Genomic DNA, 18,341 nt, shown 5'->3' with positions numbered 1-18,341 from the left:
TTTGTTTGTCTGCACCCCAGTGCTTAGTACAGTGCCTGGCACACAGTCAGCGCTTAACAAATACCACTATTATTATTATTATTATTATTAAGGAGACAAGACTGACCCCTCTTATTAGCAGGTTTGGGGGGAAGGGTTAACCCCACCTTCTGAAATGTTTTTTAAGGTCAAGCTGCCTGGAAGCAGGGGGGCTGTACCAGATGTCTTGAGGTCCCTTCCAGCTCTATCGCCAGGAGAGACCAGGGAAATATATTCTTGGCTCAATAGGCAGAAGAATGATCCACTTAGGCATGGAACTCTCCTTCCAGCTGTATCTCCAGGAGAGGCCAGGGAAATAGAATCTTGGCTCAGTAGGTAAAAGAATGATCTACTTAGGCATGGAAATATATCTCCAAGAGAAGCCAGGGAAATATATTCTTTCAATAGGTAGAATGATCCACTTAGGCACGGAACTCTTAACTACCTCTGGATTTGTAGGTCATCTCATGTTGCTATAGTAACCCTGGCATATGGGCCACAGGGGGCCTTTGGCATCTAGGATTTTACATGGCTGTTATCATCCCCCTCCCTCCCCCTTCTGTGTTTCTGTCACCGTCCTAGGCCCTCAGGTACTCGTCCCTACCTCTTTCCCACCCCCTCAACTCCCCAGATGTCTTCACCCTTGCCTCCCTCCTTCTCTGCAAACCTCCAGTCCCTCCCCCTTCCAGGTTTGTTAATAATGTTGGTATTTGTTAAGCGTTTACTATGTGCCGAGCACTGTTCTAAGCGCTGGGGGAGAGACAGGGTCATCACGTTGTCCCACGTGAGGTTCACAGTTAATCCCCATTTTCCAGATGAGGTAACTGAGGCCTAGAGAAGTGAAGTGACTTGCCCACAGTCACACAGCTGACAAGTGGCAGAGCCGGGATTCGAACTCATGATCTCTGACTCCCAAGCCCGGGCTCTTTCCACTGAGCCACGCTGCTGCTCTTTGTTGTGTGACTTCCCTTCGCTTTGGAGTAAAATAAACCTACAGAACCTCAGCCTTATAAATTTGACCCTTCTGATCCGATGTTCTTTGTTTCAATAAATATAAAGTGATCTTGCACTTTGAAATTCACTTAAAAATATTTGCTTACCTTTCATCTGATTACCCAGATTAAGTCTTCAAGGCACTGAGAAGCAACAGGTGGAGACCTAGCGGATACAGCACCGGGGTCGGGAATCAGAAAGCTGTGTGAATCAGCCGCCACTTGTCTGCTGTGTGACCTTAAGGTCACTTAACTTCTCCGGGCCTCAGTTACCTCTTCTGTAAATTGGGGATTGAGACTGCGAGAGCCATGTGGGACAGGGTCTATGTTATTTGTATATATTTTTACTACCCGATTTATTTGGTCAATGAGGTGTACACCCCCTTGATTCTACTTATCGTGATTATGTTGTCTTGTTTTTGTCCGTCTGTCTCCCCCGATTAGACTGTAAGCCCGTCATTGGGCAGGGATTGTCTCTATCTGTTGCCAAATTGTCCATTCCAAGGGCTTAGTATAGTGCTCTGCACATAGTAAGCGCTCAATAAATACTATTCAATAAATGAATGAATGAACCTGATTAGCCCGTCTCTCTCCCAGTGGTTAGTAATAATAATAATGTTGGTATTTGTTAAGCGCTTACTATGTGCAGAGCACTATGCTAAGCGCTGGGGGAGATACAGGGTCATCAGGTTGTCCCACATGAGGCTCACAGTCTTCATCCCCATTTTACAGATGAGGGAACTGAGGCCCAGAGAAGTGAAGTGACTTGCCCACAGACACACAGCTGCCAAGTGGCCGAGCCTGGATTCGAACCCATGACCTCTATTCCCAAGCCCGGGCTCTTGCCTGGAACGTAGTAAACGCTTAACAAATACCACTATAAAGAAAACTGTCCATTGCTGTTTCTTAGAGGAACTGTTGTTTTCTGGACTGAGACACAGGGGTCTCACAAAGCCACCTGAGGTTAGTAGACAACTCTTCCAGGAAAAGTGTCGGGAAGGCAAATTTTCCAGGAAAAGTGGAGTCAAAGGTTTTGATTAGGGTTTGGCTTCCCCCTGGTGGGTCTAGTGTGAACACATGCTCCCGTAATCTGAATCATTTCCAACCCTAACAAATCGGCTTTTCTACATCAGGTGTCACAAAAACATTTAATACTCTGTTACAAAACTAGCAAAGGAGAGTTAGCATCTTGCATACAGCGCGTGGGAGGTTAACTACAACGTAGGGAGAAACATGGAGAGTGAGCATATTTTGCGCAAAGTATCGGGTGTTAGACGGTACCAAGTCGTTCCTTTTAAATTCAACAAAGAGGAGTCAGTTATGAACTTCGGGAAAGAATAGGATTTTGAGGTGGTGTTTGAAAGAGAAGAGGCAGTCGGCTGGAGGAGAGTTAGGCGCACACAAAAGACCTTTCAGAGATGACGGTGGGGGAAGAGAACAAAACGATCAGTCAGGCGGAGGAATGGGAAATAAGTTGGGGAGTAGGAGGAATCTAATTTTGTTTCTCTGCTTCTTGAAACTTTTGCTCTGAAAAGCAAACTAAAATCAATCAGCAACATTATACATTTATAGGATTCTAAAACTTTAGGACAAAAAAGACTTCTGCCAAACACTATGTCACGTTCTGATGTGATCTAAAAATGTTAAAATTTCTCCCAGATGATTTTTTTAAAACCTAAATTCCTAAAACCACCTCCATACCGAAGATCTCATTGCTGATCACTGCGAATGTTTGAGCCTGCTTGGAGCAAAATCAATTCTCTTTTTAAAAAAATTCAGAATCCACTTGATTCTTAATTACTTTATGGCTCTGCTCCGACTTCAGTTCTGTTGGTGTGAGTTTAAAGACGGCACAAAAGCGTATTTTCCTTACACAATCGTTCGTGATATTACAAAACTCAGGAAATAGCTAAATGTTCCTCCTAAGTGGATGGGAAGGGAAAAGAAGGTAGAAAGAGACAAGGCAGGAGAGAACCTGGGAAGCAGCTTTGCCTGATAGAGCATGAGCCTGGGAATCAACAGGATCTGGGTTCTAATCCCGACTCCGCCTAGTGTCTGCTCTGTGATCTTGGACAAGTCAATTAAGTTCCCTGTGCCTCAGTTACCTCACGTGTGAAATGGGGATTAAGACTGTAAGTCCCAAGAGGGACATGGACTGGGTCAACCTGGTTTGACCGTACCTACCCCAGTGCTTAGTACAGGGCCTGGCCTGGAATGCCCTCCCTCCTCACTTCCGCCAAACTAACTCTCTTCCCCTCTTCAAAACCCTACTTAAAGCTCACCTCCTCCAAGAGGCCTTCCCAGACTGAGCTCCCCTTTTCCCTCTGCTCCCTCTACCCCCCTTCACCTCTCCTCAGCTAAGTTCTCTTTTCCCCCCTTCCCCTCTGCTCCTCCCCCTCTCCCTTCCCCTCCCCTCAGCACTGTACTCGTCCGCTCAACTGTATATATTTTCATCACCCTATTTATTTTGTTAATGAGATGTACATCACCTTGATTCTATTCATTTGCTATTGTTTTAATGAGATGTTCATCCCCTCGATCCTATTTATTGCTATTGTTCTTGTCTGTCTCCCCCGATTAGACTGTAAGCCCATCAAAGGGCAGGGACTGTCTCTATTTGTTACCCATTTGTACATTCCAAGTGCTTAGTCCAGTGCTCTGCACATAGTAAATGCTCAATAAATACTATTGAATGAATGAATAGTAAGCGCTCAATAAATACCACTGATTGATTCATTAAAAAATACCATAAAAGAAACCTTACACTGGATATATCATGGGACGAGAGTCGGACAGGCCAGAGAGATACCTTCTTCCCCTCTTCCCTTTCTTCCCCTCTAAATGATCTCTTCCCATCCTCCAGGTCCTCCTTCCCAAAACACTCTCCTCCCAGAGGCTGGCTCTCTTTCCGGCCTAAAGCCATTTTGCAAAGGGAGTGTGGTACAGTGCAGGACTGAAACTGGAATGGACCAGAACTTGGCCAGCGGGAAGAGCAGAAGCTCCAGGTGTCCGGTCTTGTCCCTGAGCCCTGCTGTCACTTGTTGGCCAGTAGCTGCAGCCAGAAGCAGGACTCTGAGTGTGGCCACGTCGGGGGTTAATAGCCCGGGAAGAGCCAGACCTTGCTTTGGAGACCTGTGGGAAGTGAGTATTCCCTGGGGGGGGGGGCGGCTAGAGGCTGGCTCAATGGAGAGAGCATGGGCTTGGAAGTCAGAAGGACCTGGGTTTTAAACCCAGCTCCACCACTTGTCTGCTGTGTGACCTTGAGGAAGTCATTTCACTTAATAATAATGGTATTTGTTAAGTGCTTACTTTGTGCCCAGCACTGTACTAAATGCTGGGGTGAATACTAGCAGATCGGGTTGGACACAGTCCCTATCCCATGTGAGGCTCACAATCTCAATCCCCATTTTATAGATGAGGTACCTGAGGCAGAGAAAAGTGAAGTGACTTGCCCAAGATCACACAGGAGACAAGTGGTGGAGCCGGAATTAAACCCCGTGACCTTCCCCAGACCTTCTATCCACTATGCCATGCTGCTTCTCTGCCTCTCAGTTCACTCATCTGTAAAATGGGGATTAAGACTGTGAGCGCTATGTGGGACAGGGACTGCGCCCAATCTGATCAACCTGTAACTACTCCAGCACTTAGCACAGTGTCCGGCACATAGTAAGTGCTTAACAAATACCATTAAGAAATAAAAAAGGCGGAGGCCCCAGCCATGCGGTAACTCCCCAGGACAGCTCCGTCCAGCCAGAAAGGCCCTCGGCCCCTGCTTCCCTGTCCACCCAGGGTCCGACTGATGTGTTCCAAGTCTGTTTGCCCATGTGAAATAGGCAATGGAGGCTGGCCTGCCTGTTTGCTTGCTTGCTTCGGGCTCCCTTTCCACTCCTCTTCCTCCCTTCCTTCCCCTCCCCTTCCCCCCGTCTCCTTCTTCCCTTCCTTCTAGGAGCTGGAGCCGGGTGGTTGTTCCAGGGAGGGAGGACACCTTGGGCTCCAGTGGGAGGGTCCCACTCAGCCGGGCGGTCCTTGTCCGACCTTAACTATAGGCCCCCTAATAATAATAATAATCCCTCTGCTCCTCCCCCTCTGCCGTCCCCTCCCCTCAGCACTGTGCTCCACCGCTCAGTTGTATATATTTTTATTACCCTATTTATTTTGCTAAAGAGATGTACATCCCCTTGATTCTATTTATTGCTATTGTTTTAATGAGATGTTCATCCCCTTGAATGTTCTTGTCTGTCTCCCCCGATTAGACTGTAAGCCTGTCAATGGGCAGGGACTGTATCTATTGCCGATTTGTACCTTCCAAGCGCTTAGTACAGTGCTCTGCACATAGTAAGCGCTCAATAAATACTATTGAATGAATTGAATGAATGAATGAATAATAATTGTGGTATTTGTTCAGCACTTACTCTGTGCCAGAAACAGTACTAATTGCCAGGGAGGATACAAGCAAATGGGGATGGACAGCGTCCGTGTCCTACATGGGGCTCACGGTCTCAATCCCCATTTTCTAAATGAGGTAACTGAGACACAGAGAAGTGAAATGACTTGTCCAAGGTCACCCAGGAGAAAAGCGGGGGATCCAGAAATCGAATCCATGACCTTCTGACTCAAAGGCCCATGCTCTATCCACTAAGCCACACTACGTCCCGTGCTCCCAGTGGAACTGTGGGAAGAACCGTTTCAAGTGTGGGGGTGAAAAGGGAAAAAGGATAATGACCCTATCGGGTGATTTCTGTCTCCTCTGAACTTTCCATCGATAACACCACCATCCTCCCTCACTCTCAAGCCTCCAATCTTGATTCCCCTCTCTTTCAATCTACATATTCTATCTGTGTCCAAATTCTGTCAGTTCTTCCTCAACAGCATCTCCAAAATCCACTCCTTCCTCCCATCTTAAAGGCTATCATGCCAGTCCAGGCACTAGTCATGTTCCAACTTGATTACTACTACTACTACTAATAATTATTACGATACTTTAGTGTTTACTATGTGCCAAGCACTGTTCTAAACACTGGGATAGATACAGATAATCGGATTGGACACAGTCCCTGACCCATGGTGGGCTCACAGTCTTAATCCCCATTTTGCAGATGAAGTAACTGAGGCACAGAGAAGTTAAGCCACCTACCTGCCCAAGGTCACAGAGCAGACAAGTGGAGGAGTCAGGATTAGAACCCAACTCCCCTCATGGAGAAGCCCGTGCTCTTGCCATGAGGCCATGCTGCCTTTCAGCCACGCTACTGCAAATGCCCCGTCGCTGACCTCCCGGCCTCCGCCCCCTCCAGTTCAGACCTCACTCCGCTGTCCAGATCATTTTTCTGAAATTTTATTTTGTACATACCTCCTGACTCCTCAAAAATGGTCAATGGCTCTCATTCCTCTCACTTCAAATGGAATCTTTTCCCCATTGGCTTTAAAGGCCTTCCATTAATAATAATGTTGGTATTTGTTAAGCGCTTACTATGTGCCGAGCACTGTTCTAAGCGCTGGGGTAGACATAGGGGAATCAGGTTGTCCCACGTGGGGCTCACAGTCTTAATCCCCATTTTACAGATGAGGGAACTGAGGCACAGAGAGGTTAAGTGACTTGCCCACAGTCACACAGCCGACAAGTGGCAGAGCTGGGATTCGAACTCATGAGCCCTGACTCCAAAGCCCGTGCCATTCCTTCATTCATTCAGTAGTATTTCTTGAGCACTTACTATGTGCAGAGCACTGTACTAAGCACTTGGAATGGACAATTCGGCAACAGATAGAGACAATCCCTGCCCACTGACAGGCTCACAGTCTAATCGGGGCTTACAGTCTAAGTCTACAGGCTTACAGACAGACGCACAAAAACAAGACAAGATAATCACGATAAATAGAATCAAGGGGATGTACACCTCATTAACAAAATAAATAGGGTAATAAAAATATATACAAATGAGCACAGTGCTGAGGGGAGGGGAAGGGAGAGGGGGAGGAGCAGAGGGAAAGGGGGGAAAGGGAGCTTAGCTGAGGGGAGGTGAAGGGGGGGGAGAGAGGGAACAGAGGGAGCAGAGGGAAAAGGGGAAGCTCAGTCTGGGAAGGCCCTCGCCTTCTCTTCTCCCACTCCTTTCTATGTCACCCTTGCATTTGATTTGCACCCTTTATTCATCCGTCCCTCACCCCTACAGGGCTTACGCAAACATCTGCAATTTATTTATATTAACGTCTGTCTCCCCATCTAGATTGCAAACTCGATGTGGACAGGGAACATGACTACCGGCTCTGTTATCTCGTACTCTCCCAAACACTCAGTACAGTGCTCTGCACACCGTAAGTGCTCAATAAACACGACTAAGGCGCTCAATCGGCTCTCTCGCCACTACATAGCCTCACTCTCCTCCCACTACACGCCAGCTCCTCTCAAGTCGACCTCCCCACTCTATCTTGTCCTCATCTTTTTCACCGCTGACTCTCGCTCACAACCTCCCTGCTGCCTAGAACTTCCTCTCCCTTCACTTGTTGCAGACAACTGCTCTCCCCATCTTCAAAGCTTTTTCTGAAATCCCCTCTCCTCCAGGAAGCCTTCCCTAATGAATCTCTCCCCTTCTCCAACCCTCTTTCCACCCCTACGGTCATTTCAACATCTTGGGATCTCCCTAAGGACTTGTCCCCTCTCCCATGGGAACTCATTTTCCCCTTCTTGGGGAACATTCAAGCATCTATCTCTTAACCTCTGTGGCTTCTCCCTATTTGCAAAAAGTAACCGTCTCCCCTTCTAGGTCGTCAGCTTCTCGATGACACAGACCATGTATACTGACTCTGTAGTATAGGGCTATACTCAGAGTAAATGCTCAATATACATTCTTGATTTATTTTTTCCTAAGTAGGCCCTGGAGGGACCTGGGTTGCCTAGGCTCACGGTACACTGCGTGCCTGGCATTACGTGCATGATATTCATTCAATCATATTTCCTGAGCGCTTACTGTGTGCAGAGCCCTTTACTAAATGCTTGGGAGAATACAATATAACGCTAGACACTTTCTTATGGATGTTCTGGTATGAATTTTTTTTTCATTTCAGCACTGGAGTGATAGAATAGATAATAATTGGTCAGAAACTTCTGTAATACGCCAGGAATTTTTCATAACTAACCAACATCCTTGCTGCATTAACTAAAGAAGATGAGATGCACTTTAGCTTGTCCTTGCTGCCTACGTAAAAGACATACGATTCTTGGAATGAACTCGGTTCTGAGAACTTGCAAACCAATGCTGACCCCCAAAAATAAAGAAAATTGGTGAGTAACTGAGTGAATAATCAGTAAAGTCAGAGAAACTTCTGGAATTTCAAGTAGTCACAAAATGATGCACTTCCAGGAATTTCCTGCAATTTCCAGGAGAAATACAGATAAGCTTCAACTCTTACAAAGTAGAAAATAAACTTGTGCATGTAGGTAGTTATAGAAATAGTACATATTTCTATAACTATATTTACTCATGTAAATATATGTGTATATATTTATACATGGGAAGCAGCGTGGCTCAGTGGAAAGAGCCCAGGCTTGGGAGTCAGAGGTCATGGGTTCGAATCCCAGCTCTGCCACTTGGCAGCTGTGTGACTGTGGGCAAGTCACTTCACTTCTCTGGGCCTCAGTTACCTCATCTGTAAAATGGGGATTAAGACTGTGAGCCTCACGTGGGACAATGTGATGACCCTGTCTCTCCCCCAGCGCTTAGAACAGTGCTCTGCACATAGTAAGCGCTTAATAAATACCAATATTATCATTATTATTTACATGAGTTTATTTTCTACTCTTTTCCCTGGAAATTGCTTGAAGCGCAGCAATGTGTCATATAGGGATATATGTCTATATGTACATATGCTCAATTATTTATTTTCACCTCTCCAGTTGTAAGTATTTTTACGTTTGCCTCCCCTTTTAAAGTGTAACCTCCAGGGAACACGTGGGTAGAGAATATGTGACTTCTTGACGGGCAGCATGGCCTAGTGGAAAAAGCACAGAACTGGGAGTCAGCAAACCTAGGATTAAGACCGGGAACCCCATGTGAGCCAGGGATTGGGTCAGACCTGATTATGTGTCTTTACTCCAGCCCATAAATACAGTCCTTGGCAAACAGAAACACTTAAATACAATTCTTCTTCTTCTTTATCCTTTAGTATAGTGCTCTGCACACAGTAAGCACTGAATAAATATCATCGATTGAGTATTCTGTACTTCCCAAGCACATGGGTGCTAAATAAATGCTAGTCCTACTATGAAAAGGCCAAGCCAAAAAAAATTGACGTAAAATTGAGTTTATTGATCACAGGAGACGTGCATGAAACAATGGGATACAGAGATGGAGCACTAGTTTAGCAGTTGAGATTCTGTCGCTGAGCACAGGGGCTTTGGGCAAACCTCGTAAGAAGCACTGCAGAAAAAGCGCAGGCCTGAGAGTCAGAGGACCTGGGTTCTAATCCTGGCTCTACCACCTCTTTGCTGTCACCTAACTTTTCTGTGCCGCAGTTACCTCATCTATAAATGGGGATTAAGTGGGACAGGGACTGCATCCAACCTGATTAGCCTGTATCTAACCCCAATGTTTAGTACAGTGCCTGGCACATAGTTAAGTGTCTAACAAATACAATTATTATTATTGAAAACAAGAAAACTCTTTAGTTCCTATATGGCAATTATATATCTTTCACTTCTCACATCTGTCACAAAAATCTCAAACATGAGATTTGTTGAATACAGTCCAAGACTGTAAGCCTGTTGTGGGCAGGGAGTGTCTCTCTTTATTGCTGTATTGTACTTTCCAAGCGCTTAATACAGTGCTCTGCACACAGTAAGTGCTCAATAAATATGATTGAATGAATGAATTGATTAATTAGTCCTGTTTTTTAAACATATATAAGTAGCGCGGCTGGGCCACCTGTGTATCCCCGAAGTAGTCGGTCAACCAATCATATAATAGAACAGTGCTCTGCACATAGTAAGTGCTTAACAGATACCAACATTATTATATAATAATAATAATATTAATAACATTATATAATAATGTTGGTATCTGTTAAGCGCTATGTGCTTATATAATAATAATATTATTATAGAATAATGTTGGTATCTGTTAAGCGCTTACTATGTGCAGAGCACTGTTCTAAGCGCTGGGGGAGATACAGGGTAATCAGGTTGTTCCATTTGAGGCTCACAGTCTTAATCCCCATTTTCCAGGTGAGGTAACTGAGACACAGAGAAGTAAAGTGACTTGCCCACAGTCACACGGCTGACATCTATTGCATGCTTACTGTGTGCGAGCACTGTAGTAAGCGCTTGGGAGAATATAACAATAAATAGACACATTCCCTGCCCACAATGAGTTTACAGACTAGAGGGGGAGACAGTCATGAATATAAATAAATAACAGACATGTACATAGGAAAACCATTTTACTCTTTCCCCTCTCCCAGCCCCACAGGACTTCCGTACATATGTAATTTTATTTATTTGCATTCCTGTCTGCCTCCCCCATTCTAGACTCATTGTGGGCAGGGAACGTGACTGTTTATTGTCATATCGTACTCTCCCGAGCACTTAGTACAGTGTTCTGCACCCAGTAAGTGCTCATTAAATGGGATGCAGCTTGGCGCAGTGGATAGAGCACAGGCCTGGGAGTCAGAAGGTCGTGGGTTCTCATCCCATTTCTGCCACTTTCATTCGTTTATTCATTCAATAGTATTTATTGAGCGCTTACTGTGTGCAGAGCACTGTACTAAGCTAAGAACAGTGCTCTGCACATATTAAGTGCTTAACAAATACCAACATTATTATTGTTATTGGGAGTCAGAGGACATGGGTTTGAATCCCAGCTCTGCCACTTGTCAGCTGTGTGACTGTGGGCAAGTCACTTCACTTCTCCGTGCCTCAGTGACCTCATCTGTAAAATGGGGATGAAGACTGTGCGCCTCACGTGGGACAACCCGATTACCCTGTATCACGCCCAGCGCTTGGAACAGTGTTCTGCACATCGTAAGCGCTTAACAAATACCCACATTATCATTATTATTAAGTCGCCCTGCTCCCGATCAAAATAAAGAGAGCTGACCAAAAAAAAAACTGCCTTTGCTAGAGTGGGCAAGGGTTGGCCAATGTACCCAGAAGGCAGTGCGGTGGGCCACTCTCTGAGCAAAATGTGTCCTCCACTGCAGTCAGAATTGGGGCCTCATCCGCCAACCTTCCCGAACTAGAGGATTGGGGCAAGTCTGTGCATCTCGGGGATTAAAAGCAGGACCCCTCAGCCCCCTTAAGGCGAGTTCTTGGGCATTGAAGATGGCGGCCCCCCTCGCTTCTACTCTAGCGGGCGCTCCGGCTGCGGCCTGGGCCCGCCCGCCCTCATCAAAGATGGCGTCCGCGAGCGTCAAGCCCCGCCGTCCCTCACTTCCGCTCCGGGCCGCGGCGGCTTGGGTGGGCCTGCCCTCATCAAAGATGGCGCCCGGCGGCGTCACCGCCATCGGGGCCCGCCCCTCTCGGCCTTCAGCGGGAGCTCCAGCTGCGGCCTCCGCTTTTCCCGGGGATCTAACGCCCGGGAAGAGGAGGAAGAGGGGGGAGATGGCGGCCCCGCCCGGCCGTTGGGTCCAGACCTTCCGCACCCCCGGTCGCCATGGTTACGCCCTGGAGTTCTCCCCCTACCTGAGCGGCCGCCTGGCCTGTGCTGCCTCCCAGTACTACGGCATCGCAGGTAATAATCGTCGTAATGTTGGGATGTGTTAAGCGCTTACTAGGTGCAGAGCACTGTTCTAAGCGCTGGGGGAGACACAGGGGCATCAGGTGGTCCCACGTGAGGCTCCCAGTCTTCATCCCCATTTTACAGATGAGGTCACTGAGGCCCAGAGAAGTGAAGTGACTTGCCCAAAGTCACACAGCAGACAAGGGGCAGAACCAGGATTCACACCCATGACCTCTGACTCCCAATAATAATAATAATAATAACAATGTTAGTATTTGTTAAGCGCTTACTAGGTGCAGAGCACCGTTCTAAGCGCTGGGGGAGACACAGGGGCATCAGGTGGTCCCACGTGGGGCTCACAGTCTTCATCCCCATTTTACAGATGAGGTCACTGAGGCCTAGAGAAGTGAAGTGACTTGCCCAAAGTCACACAGCAGACAAGGGCAGAGCTAGGATTCAAACCCATGACCTCTGACTTCCGATAATAATGATAATGTTGGTATTTGTTAAGCGCTTACTAGGTGCAGAGCACTTTTCTAAGCGCTGGGGGAGACACAGGGTCATCAGGTTGACCCACGTGAGGCTCACAGTTAATCCCCATTTTGCAGATGAGGTCACTGAGGCCCAGAGAAGTGAAGTGACTTGCCCAAAGTCACACAGTAGACAAGGGCAGAGCCAGGATTCAAACCCATGACCTCTGACTCCCAATAATAATAATAATAATGTTGGTATTTGTTAAGCGCTTACTATGTGCAGAGCACTGTTCTAAGCGCTGGGGGAGATACAGGGTCATCGGGTTGTCCCACGTGAGGCTCACAGTCTTTATCCCCATTTGACAGATGAGGACACTGAGGCCCAGAGAAGTGAAGTGACTTGCCCACAGTCACACAAGTGGCAGAGCCAGGATTCGAACCCATGACCTCGGACCCCCAAGCCCAGGCTCTTTGGGGGAAGGGGTCGGGGCTTCAGGCCCAGCTCTCTCCACCCTATTTATCATCATCATCCTTATAATGTTGGTATTTGTTAAGCGCTTACTATGTGCCGAGCACTGTTCTAAGCGCTGGGGGGATACAAGGTGATGAGGTGGTCCCATGTGGGGCTCCCCGTCTTCATCCCCATTTGACAGATGAGGGAATTGAAGCCCAGAGAATAATAATAATAATAAATTTGGTATTTAAGTGTTTACTTTGTGCAAAGCACTTCTCTAAGCACTGGGGGGACACAAGGTGATGAGGTTGTCCCACGTGGGGCTCCCCATCTTCAGCTCCATTTGACAGATGAGGGAACTGAGGCCCAGAGAATAATAATAAGTTTCTATGTGCAAAGCACTGTTCTAAGTGCTGGGGGGATACAAGGTGATGAGGTTGTCCCACGTGGGGCTCCCTGCCTTCAATCCCATTTGAAAGATGAGGGAACTGAGGCCCAGAGAATAATAATAATAATAATAATAAATTTGGTATTTGTTAAGCCCTTACTGTGAGCAGAGCACTGTTCTAAGCGCCGGGGGGGTACGAGGTGATGAGGTGGTCCCACGTGGGGCTCCTCGTCTTCATCCCCATTTGACAGATGAGGGAACTGAGGCCCAGAGAATAATAATAATAATAATAAATTTGGTATTCGTTAAGCGCTTACTATGTGCAGAGCACTGTTCTAAGCTCTGGGGAGGATACAAGGTGATCAGGTGGTCCCACGTGGGGCTCCCAGTCTTCATCTCCATTTGACCAATGAGGGAACTGAGGCCCAGAGAAGTGAAGTGACTTGCCCAAAGTCTCCCGGTTGGCAAGTGGCGGAGCCGGAATTCGAACCCATGACCTCTGACTCCTAAGCCCGGGCTCTTTCCACTGAGCCATGCTATTTCTCTGTACAACAGACACGTTGTTCTCTGAAACAACAGGCACCTCCCTGGTGGATATTAATAATAATAATAATAATGATGGTATTTGTTAAGCGCTTACTATGTGCAGAGCACTGTTCTAAGCGCTGGGGTAGACACAGGGGAATCAGGTTGTCCCACGTGGGGCTCAGAGACTTCATCCCCATTTTACAGATGAGGTAACTGAGGCACAGAGAAGTGAAGCGACTTGCCCACAGTCACACAGCTGGCAAGTGGCAGAGCCGGAATTTGAACTCATGACCTCTGACTCCAAAGCCCGGGCTCTATCCACTGAGCCACGCTGCTCCTCGTTCTAGTGGGCTGTGCTGGACGCCCCCAAAATGGTGATTTTGCCCTATATGGCGACCCACAGCCTGCCTGGCGTATCCAAGGGGTGAAAGTCCAGCACACGGTGTTTTATGCTGGGCCGCTCATTCGATTCGGAATTGTTTTTAGGTAATGCTTCTTGGGTATTTTTGGTGGATTGGTGAAAATGGCATTTGTTAAGCGCTTACTCGGTGCAAAGCACTGCTTGAAACGCTGGATTGGTGGTTTGGGGCGGCGAACCCGCGTTCTTAAGGGGTCCTGGTTTCACTCCACGAGACACACAGACCTGGCCCCACCCTGGGGGGACAAAATGGTTTTATTAAACTCTATGGGCCAAACATTGTTCTAAGCACTGGGGTAGATAAGGTACAAGCAAATGGGGTTGGACCCAGTCCCTGTCCCCCATGGGGCTCACTCTCTTAATCCCCATTTTACAGAACAGGTAACTGAGGCACAGAGGAAGTGAAATCACTTGACCAAAGTCACACAGCAGACTAGCGGAGGAGGGGGATTAGATGATTATTATTATTATTCTGACTCCCAGGCCCCTGGCCTATCCGCTACGCCATGATAATAATAATTATGGTATTTGTTAAGCGCTTACTATGTGCCAGGCACTGTTCTAAGCGCTGGATAGATACAAGATAATCAAGTTGGACAGAGTCCCTGTCCCACGTAGGGCTCACAGTCTAAATCACCACTGTACAGGTGAGGGAACTGAGGCACAGAGAAGTAGAGCGCTGGATGACCTTGGGCAAGTCAGATGATTTGTACATTCCAAGCGCTTAGTACAGTGCTCTGCACCACCATCCTTTCCGTCCCACGAGCCCATAACCTTGGCATTCTCCTTGGCTCCTTTCTCTCATTTAACCCACATTTTCAATCCATCCTTAAATCCTGTCTGTCCCACCTTCACCACCTCGCTAAAATCCACCCTTTCCTCTCCATCCAAGCCGCTACCACGTTAATCCAGTCATCTACCCCGTCGTGCCTCGATTGCTGCTTCGGCCTCCTTGCCGACCTCCCTGCCTCCTGTCTCTCCCCACTCCGGTCCATACTTCACTCTGCTGCCCAGACGTGTTTCCCCACTCCTCAGGAAACTCCAGTGATTGCCCAAACATCTCTGCATCAAATAAAAACTCCTCACCATTGGCTTTAAAGTACTTAATCACCTTGCCCCCTCCTACCTCACCTTGATATTCTCCTGCTACAACCCAACGCATACACTTGGGCTTCTCTAATGCCAACCTTCTCGCTGTACCTCGATCTCGTCTATCTCACCGCTGACCCATCGTCTACATCCCGCCTCTGGCCTGGAACGCCCTCCGTCCTCTAATCCAACAATTAATTACTCTCCTGTCCTTCAAAACCTTATTGAAGGCCTATCTCCTCCAAGAGGCCTTCTCTAAGCCCCTCTTTCCTCTTCTCCCACTCCCTTCTGCGTTGCCCTGACTTGCTCCCTTTGTTCTTCCCCCTCCCAGCCCCACAGCACTTACGTACACATCTGTAATTTATGTATTTTTATTTATATTAATGTCTATCTCCCCCACCATCTAGACTTTAAGCTCATTTGGGGCAGGGAATGTGTCTGTTGATTGTCATATTGTAGTCTCCCAAATGTTTAGTACAGCGCTTATTCAACCTCCCTCCCATCTCCACAGATGTATATATCAGTATTTATCTGTAATTTATCTATTTATTTATATTAATGTCTATATTCATTCATTCAATCGTGTTCATTGAGCGCTTACTGGGTGCAGAGCACTGTACTGAGCTCTTGGAACATACAAATAGAGACAACCCCTGCCCTCTTTAGACTGTGAGCTTGTTGTGGGTAGGAATGTGTCTGTTTGCTGTTATATTGTACTCTCCCAAACGCTAATTATAGTGCTTTGCACACATTAAGCACTCAATAAATAAGGATTGATTGATTGCACACTGTAAGCATTCAGTAAATACGAGTGAATGATTACTGTATATAATTTATAGATTGTCATAAGGATAGGATCAAGGACTGTGCCTTATACTGTAATAACTCTTGTAGTAAAACTAGAATGTATGAAGAAAATAAGGCAACTTTGACTTTCAAAATGTTACTCTTGCTCCTTTTAGCCAAATGTTCCCTATTTAGGGAGTACTGTTATTTAAAGCTGTTGCCCCAGAAGTTGTTCTAGTCTTTCTTAACTTTAGTCACCCATCAGGTATCTGATAATTGTTTCTATCAAGTGCTCACTATGTGCCAAGCATTAGGGTAAATAAAAGATGATCAGATTGGACACAGTCCATACACCCCATAAGTTCAGAGTCTGAATGAGGGAGAACGAGTATTTTACACCTGTTCTACCGATGAGGAGACGATGAGGAGACGGAGGCACAGAATAGTTAAGTGACTCTCCCGAGGCCACATATCAGATAAGAAACTCCCAATCCTGTGCTCTTTCCCTCAGGTCATGCTGCCTCCCACGATAGCCTAGGGTATCTAGGAAACGATCTCCAATCAATCAGTTGTATGGTTTGAGAACTTACTGATACATTCATATTTCAGTAGCAGTCACTTAGATAGTCCATGCATTAGAAAGTATACAGAGAATCCTAGAAATACTACCGACTGATTGATCTTGATCCCGGTATGATTTCCTATGGAATAATAATTATGGTATTTGTTAGGTGCTTACTCTGTGCCAGGCACTGGACTAAGCATTGGGGTGGATCCAAGGTTGGACACAGTCCCTGTCCCTGGTGGGGCTCACAGCGCCTGATCCCCGTTTTACTTGCCCAGGGTCACACAACAGACAAGTGGTGGAGCTAGGATTAGAACCCATGGCTTTCTGACTCCCAGGCCCGTGCTCTATCGACTGTGCCGTGCTGCTTCTCACGGTTGCTGTGTAGCAACTACCCACTTCATTCCACAGAAACTGCCCTCCCGAAGGTGACCGATGACCTTCTTGCCAAATTCCATAACCTCTACTTCATCCTAATCGCCCTCGACCTCTCAGCTGCTTTCAACACTGTGGACCAATCCCTTCTCCAGGAAACATTATCCAATCTTGGCTCTACTGACACTGTCCTCTTCTGGGAGTCAGAGGACCTGGATTCTAATCCCGACTCCGCCACTTGTGTGTTGTATGACCTCGGACAAGTCACTTAACTTCTCTGTGCCTCTGTTACCTCATCTGGGTAAAATGGGGATTAAGACTGTGAGCCCCACGTGGGGCGGGGACTGTGTCCAACCTGATTAGCTTGTATCTATCCCAGCTCTGAGTATAGTGCCTGGCACATAGTAAGCGCTTAAATTCCATTAAAAATATACTTGGAAGCAGTAGTTACAATTATCATAAAGACTCTCACTACCTAAATTTGACATTTGGATAAATGAACTAAAACAGACTCCATATGGGTAAATATCGAACGACCTTATTTTTATACTTTTTCTGTTTTCTTTCTTTAGGTTCTGGGACACTAGTAGTGCTGGACCAAAATGAAAGTGGTGTTGGTCTTTTCAGAAGGTAACCTAGTTCTGTAACCAGGGCATGAGAAATAAATTGCGTTCTTAGCAAAGGTTTAAATAAGGATGTCTGGCTTCATAATATGCTGCCTAAAGTGGCCTACATTTGAACTAGTGACATGCAGTGGACTTTAAAGTAAGTCATGATATTCCTTTACTTTGTCTCATTAAATACGCCAACCCCCCCCCCCCCCCCCCCCCCCCACTATAGACTACAACAGACGATTCTAGGCTTTTCTGAAGCATCCAGTAGTAGGGACTATAATTAGGGTATTAACATAACAGCCATCATTTTTCTTGTAAATCTAAAGATAACTACAGTTATCGGTGTCCTAATTTCATTCCCAGTTGCTCTTTCCTTCTCCCACAAGAAACCGCTTGGCTTAATGGATGGAGCCCAGACCTGAGAGACAGAAGGACCTGGGTTCTAATCCAGACTCCGCTTCGTGTCTGATGTGTGACCTTGGACAAGTCACTTCACTTCTCTGGGCCTCAGTGACCTCATCTGTAAAATGGGAATTAAGAGTGTGAGCCCCCTATGGGACAGGGATTGTGACCAATCTAATCTACTTGTATCTACCCCTACGCTTAGAAGAGTGTGTGGCACATAGTAAGCGCTTAACAAGTATCATTTTTATCATTATTATTCTCCCACCTCCCATCCGATCCCCATCGACTCTGGAGCAGCCATAAGGCTGTAGGTCAGGTGCCAAGCTCCCCTCCTGCTTGACTCGCCCTCTGATTTATATTCCCGGCTACCTACACAGCTTCTGTTGAGTGTACAATTTTACACAAGATGTATTTCTAAGCGGTGACATGCAAGTGCAAAGTAGCGTTAGAAACATGGAAAAGCATGCTGAGTGTGCAAAGGGTAATGTGAGAGAAGCCTGTTGTGGGGATTGTCTCTCTTTGTTGTCGAATTG

At 46.6% G+C, this 18,341-nt stretch overlaps 1 protein-coding gene across 3 annotated transcripts in view; it reads left to right on the top strand.

Moving 5' to 3' along the window:
- Positions 1-11,480: 11,480 nt before the first annotated feature.
- The window catches only part of PEX7 (peroxisomal biogenesis factor 7), an 84,626-nt gene continuing 77,765 nt past the window's right edge, over positions 11,481-18,341 (top strand). For 2 of the 3 annotated variants that reach the window (XM_029057938.2, XM_029057939.2), the window contains exons 1-2: positions 11,481-11,725; positions 17,362-17,419. In XM_029057938.2, coding sequence (XP_028913771.1) covers positions 11,596-11,725; positions 17,362-17,419 — 188 coding nt within the window. In that variant the 5' untranslated portion in view covers positions 11,481-11,595. Of the gene's footprint in view, positions 11,726-17,361; positions 17,420-17,441; positions 17,555-18,341 lie in introns of those variants that run through there. The other variant, XM_029057940.2, reaches the window with a different exon arrangement.

The sequence above is a fragment of the Ornithorhynchus anatinus genome, chromosome 2 (assembly GCF_004115215.2).
Source record: "Ornithorhynchus anatinus isolate Pmale09 chromosome 2, mOrnAna1.pri.v4, whole genome shotgun sequence".
Classification (NCBI taxonomy): domain Eukaryota; kingdom Metazoa; phylum Chordata; class Mammalia; order Monotremata; family Ornithorhynchidae; genus Ornithorhynchus; species Ornithorhynchus anatinus.
Note: the sequence above shows the minus strand (reverse complement) of the source record. Positions and strands in the feature narration are given on the sequence as shown.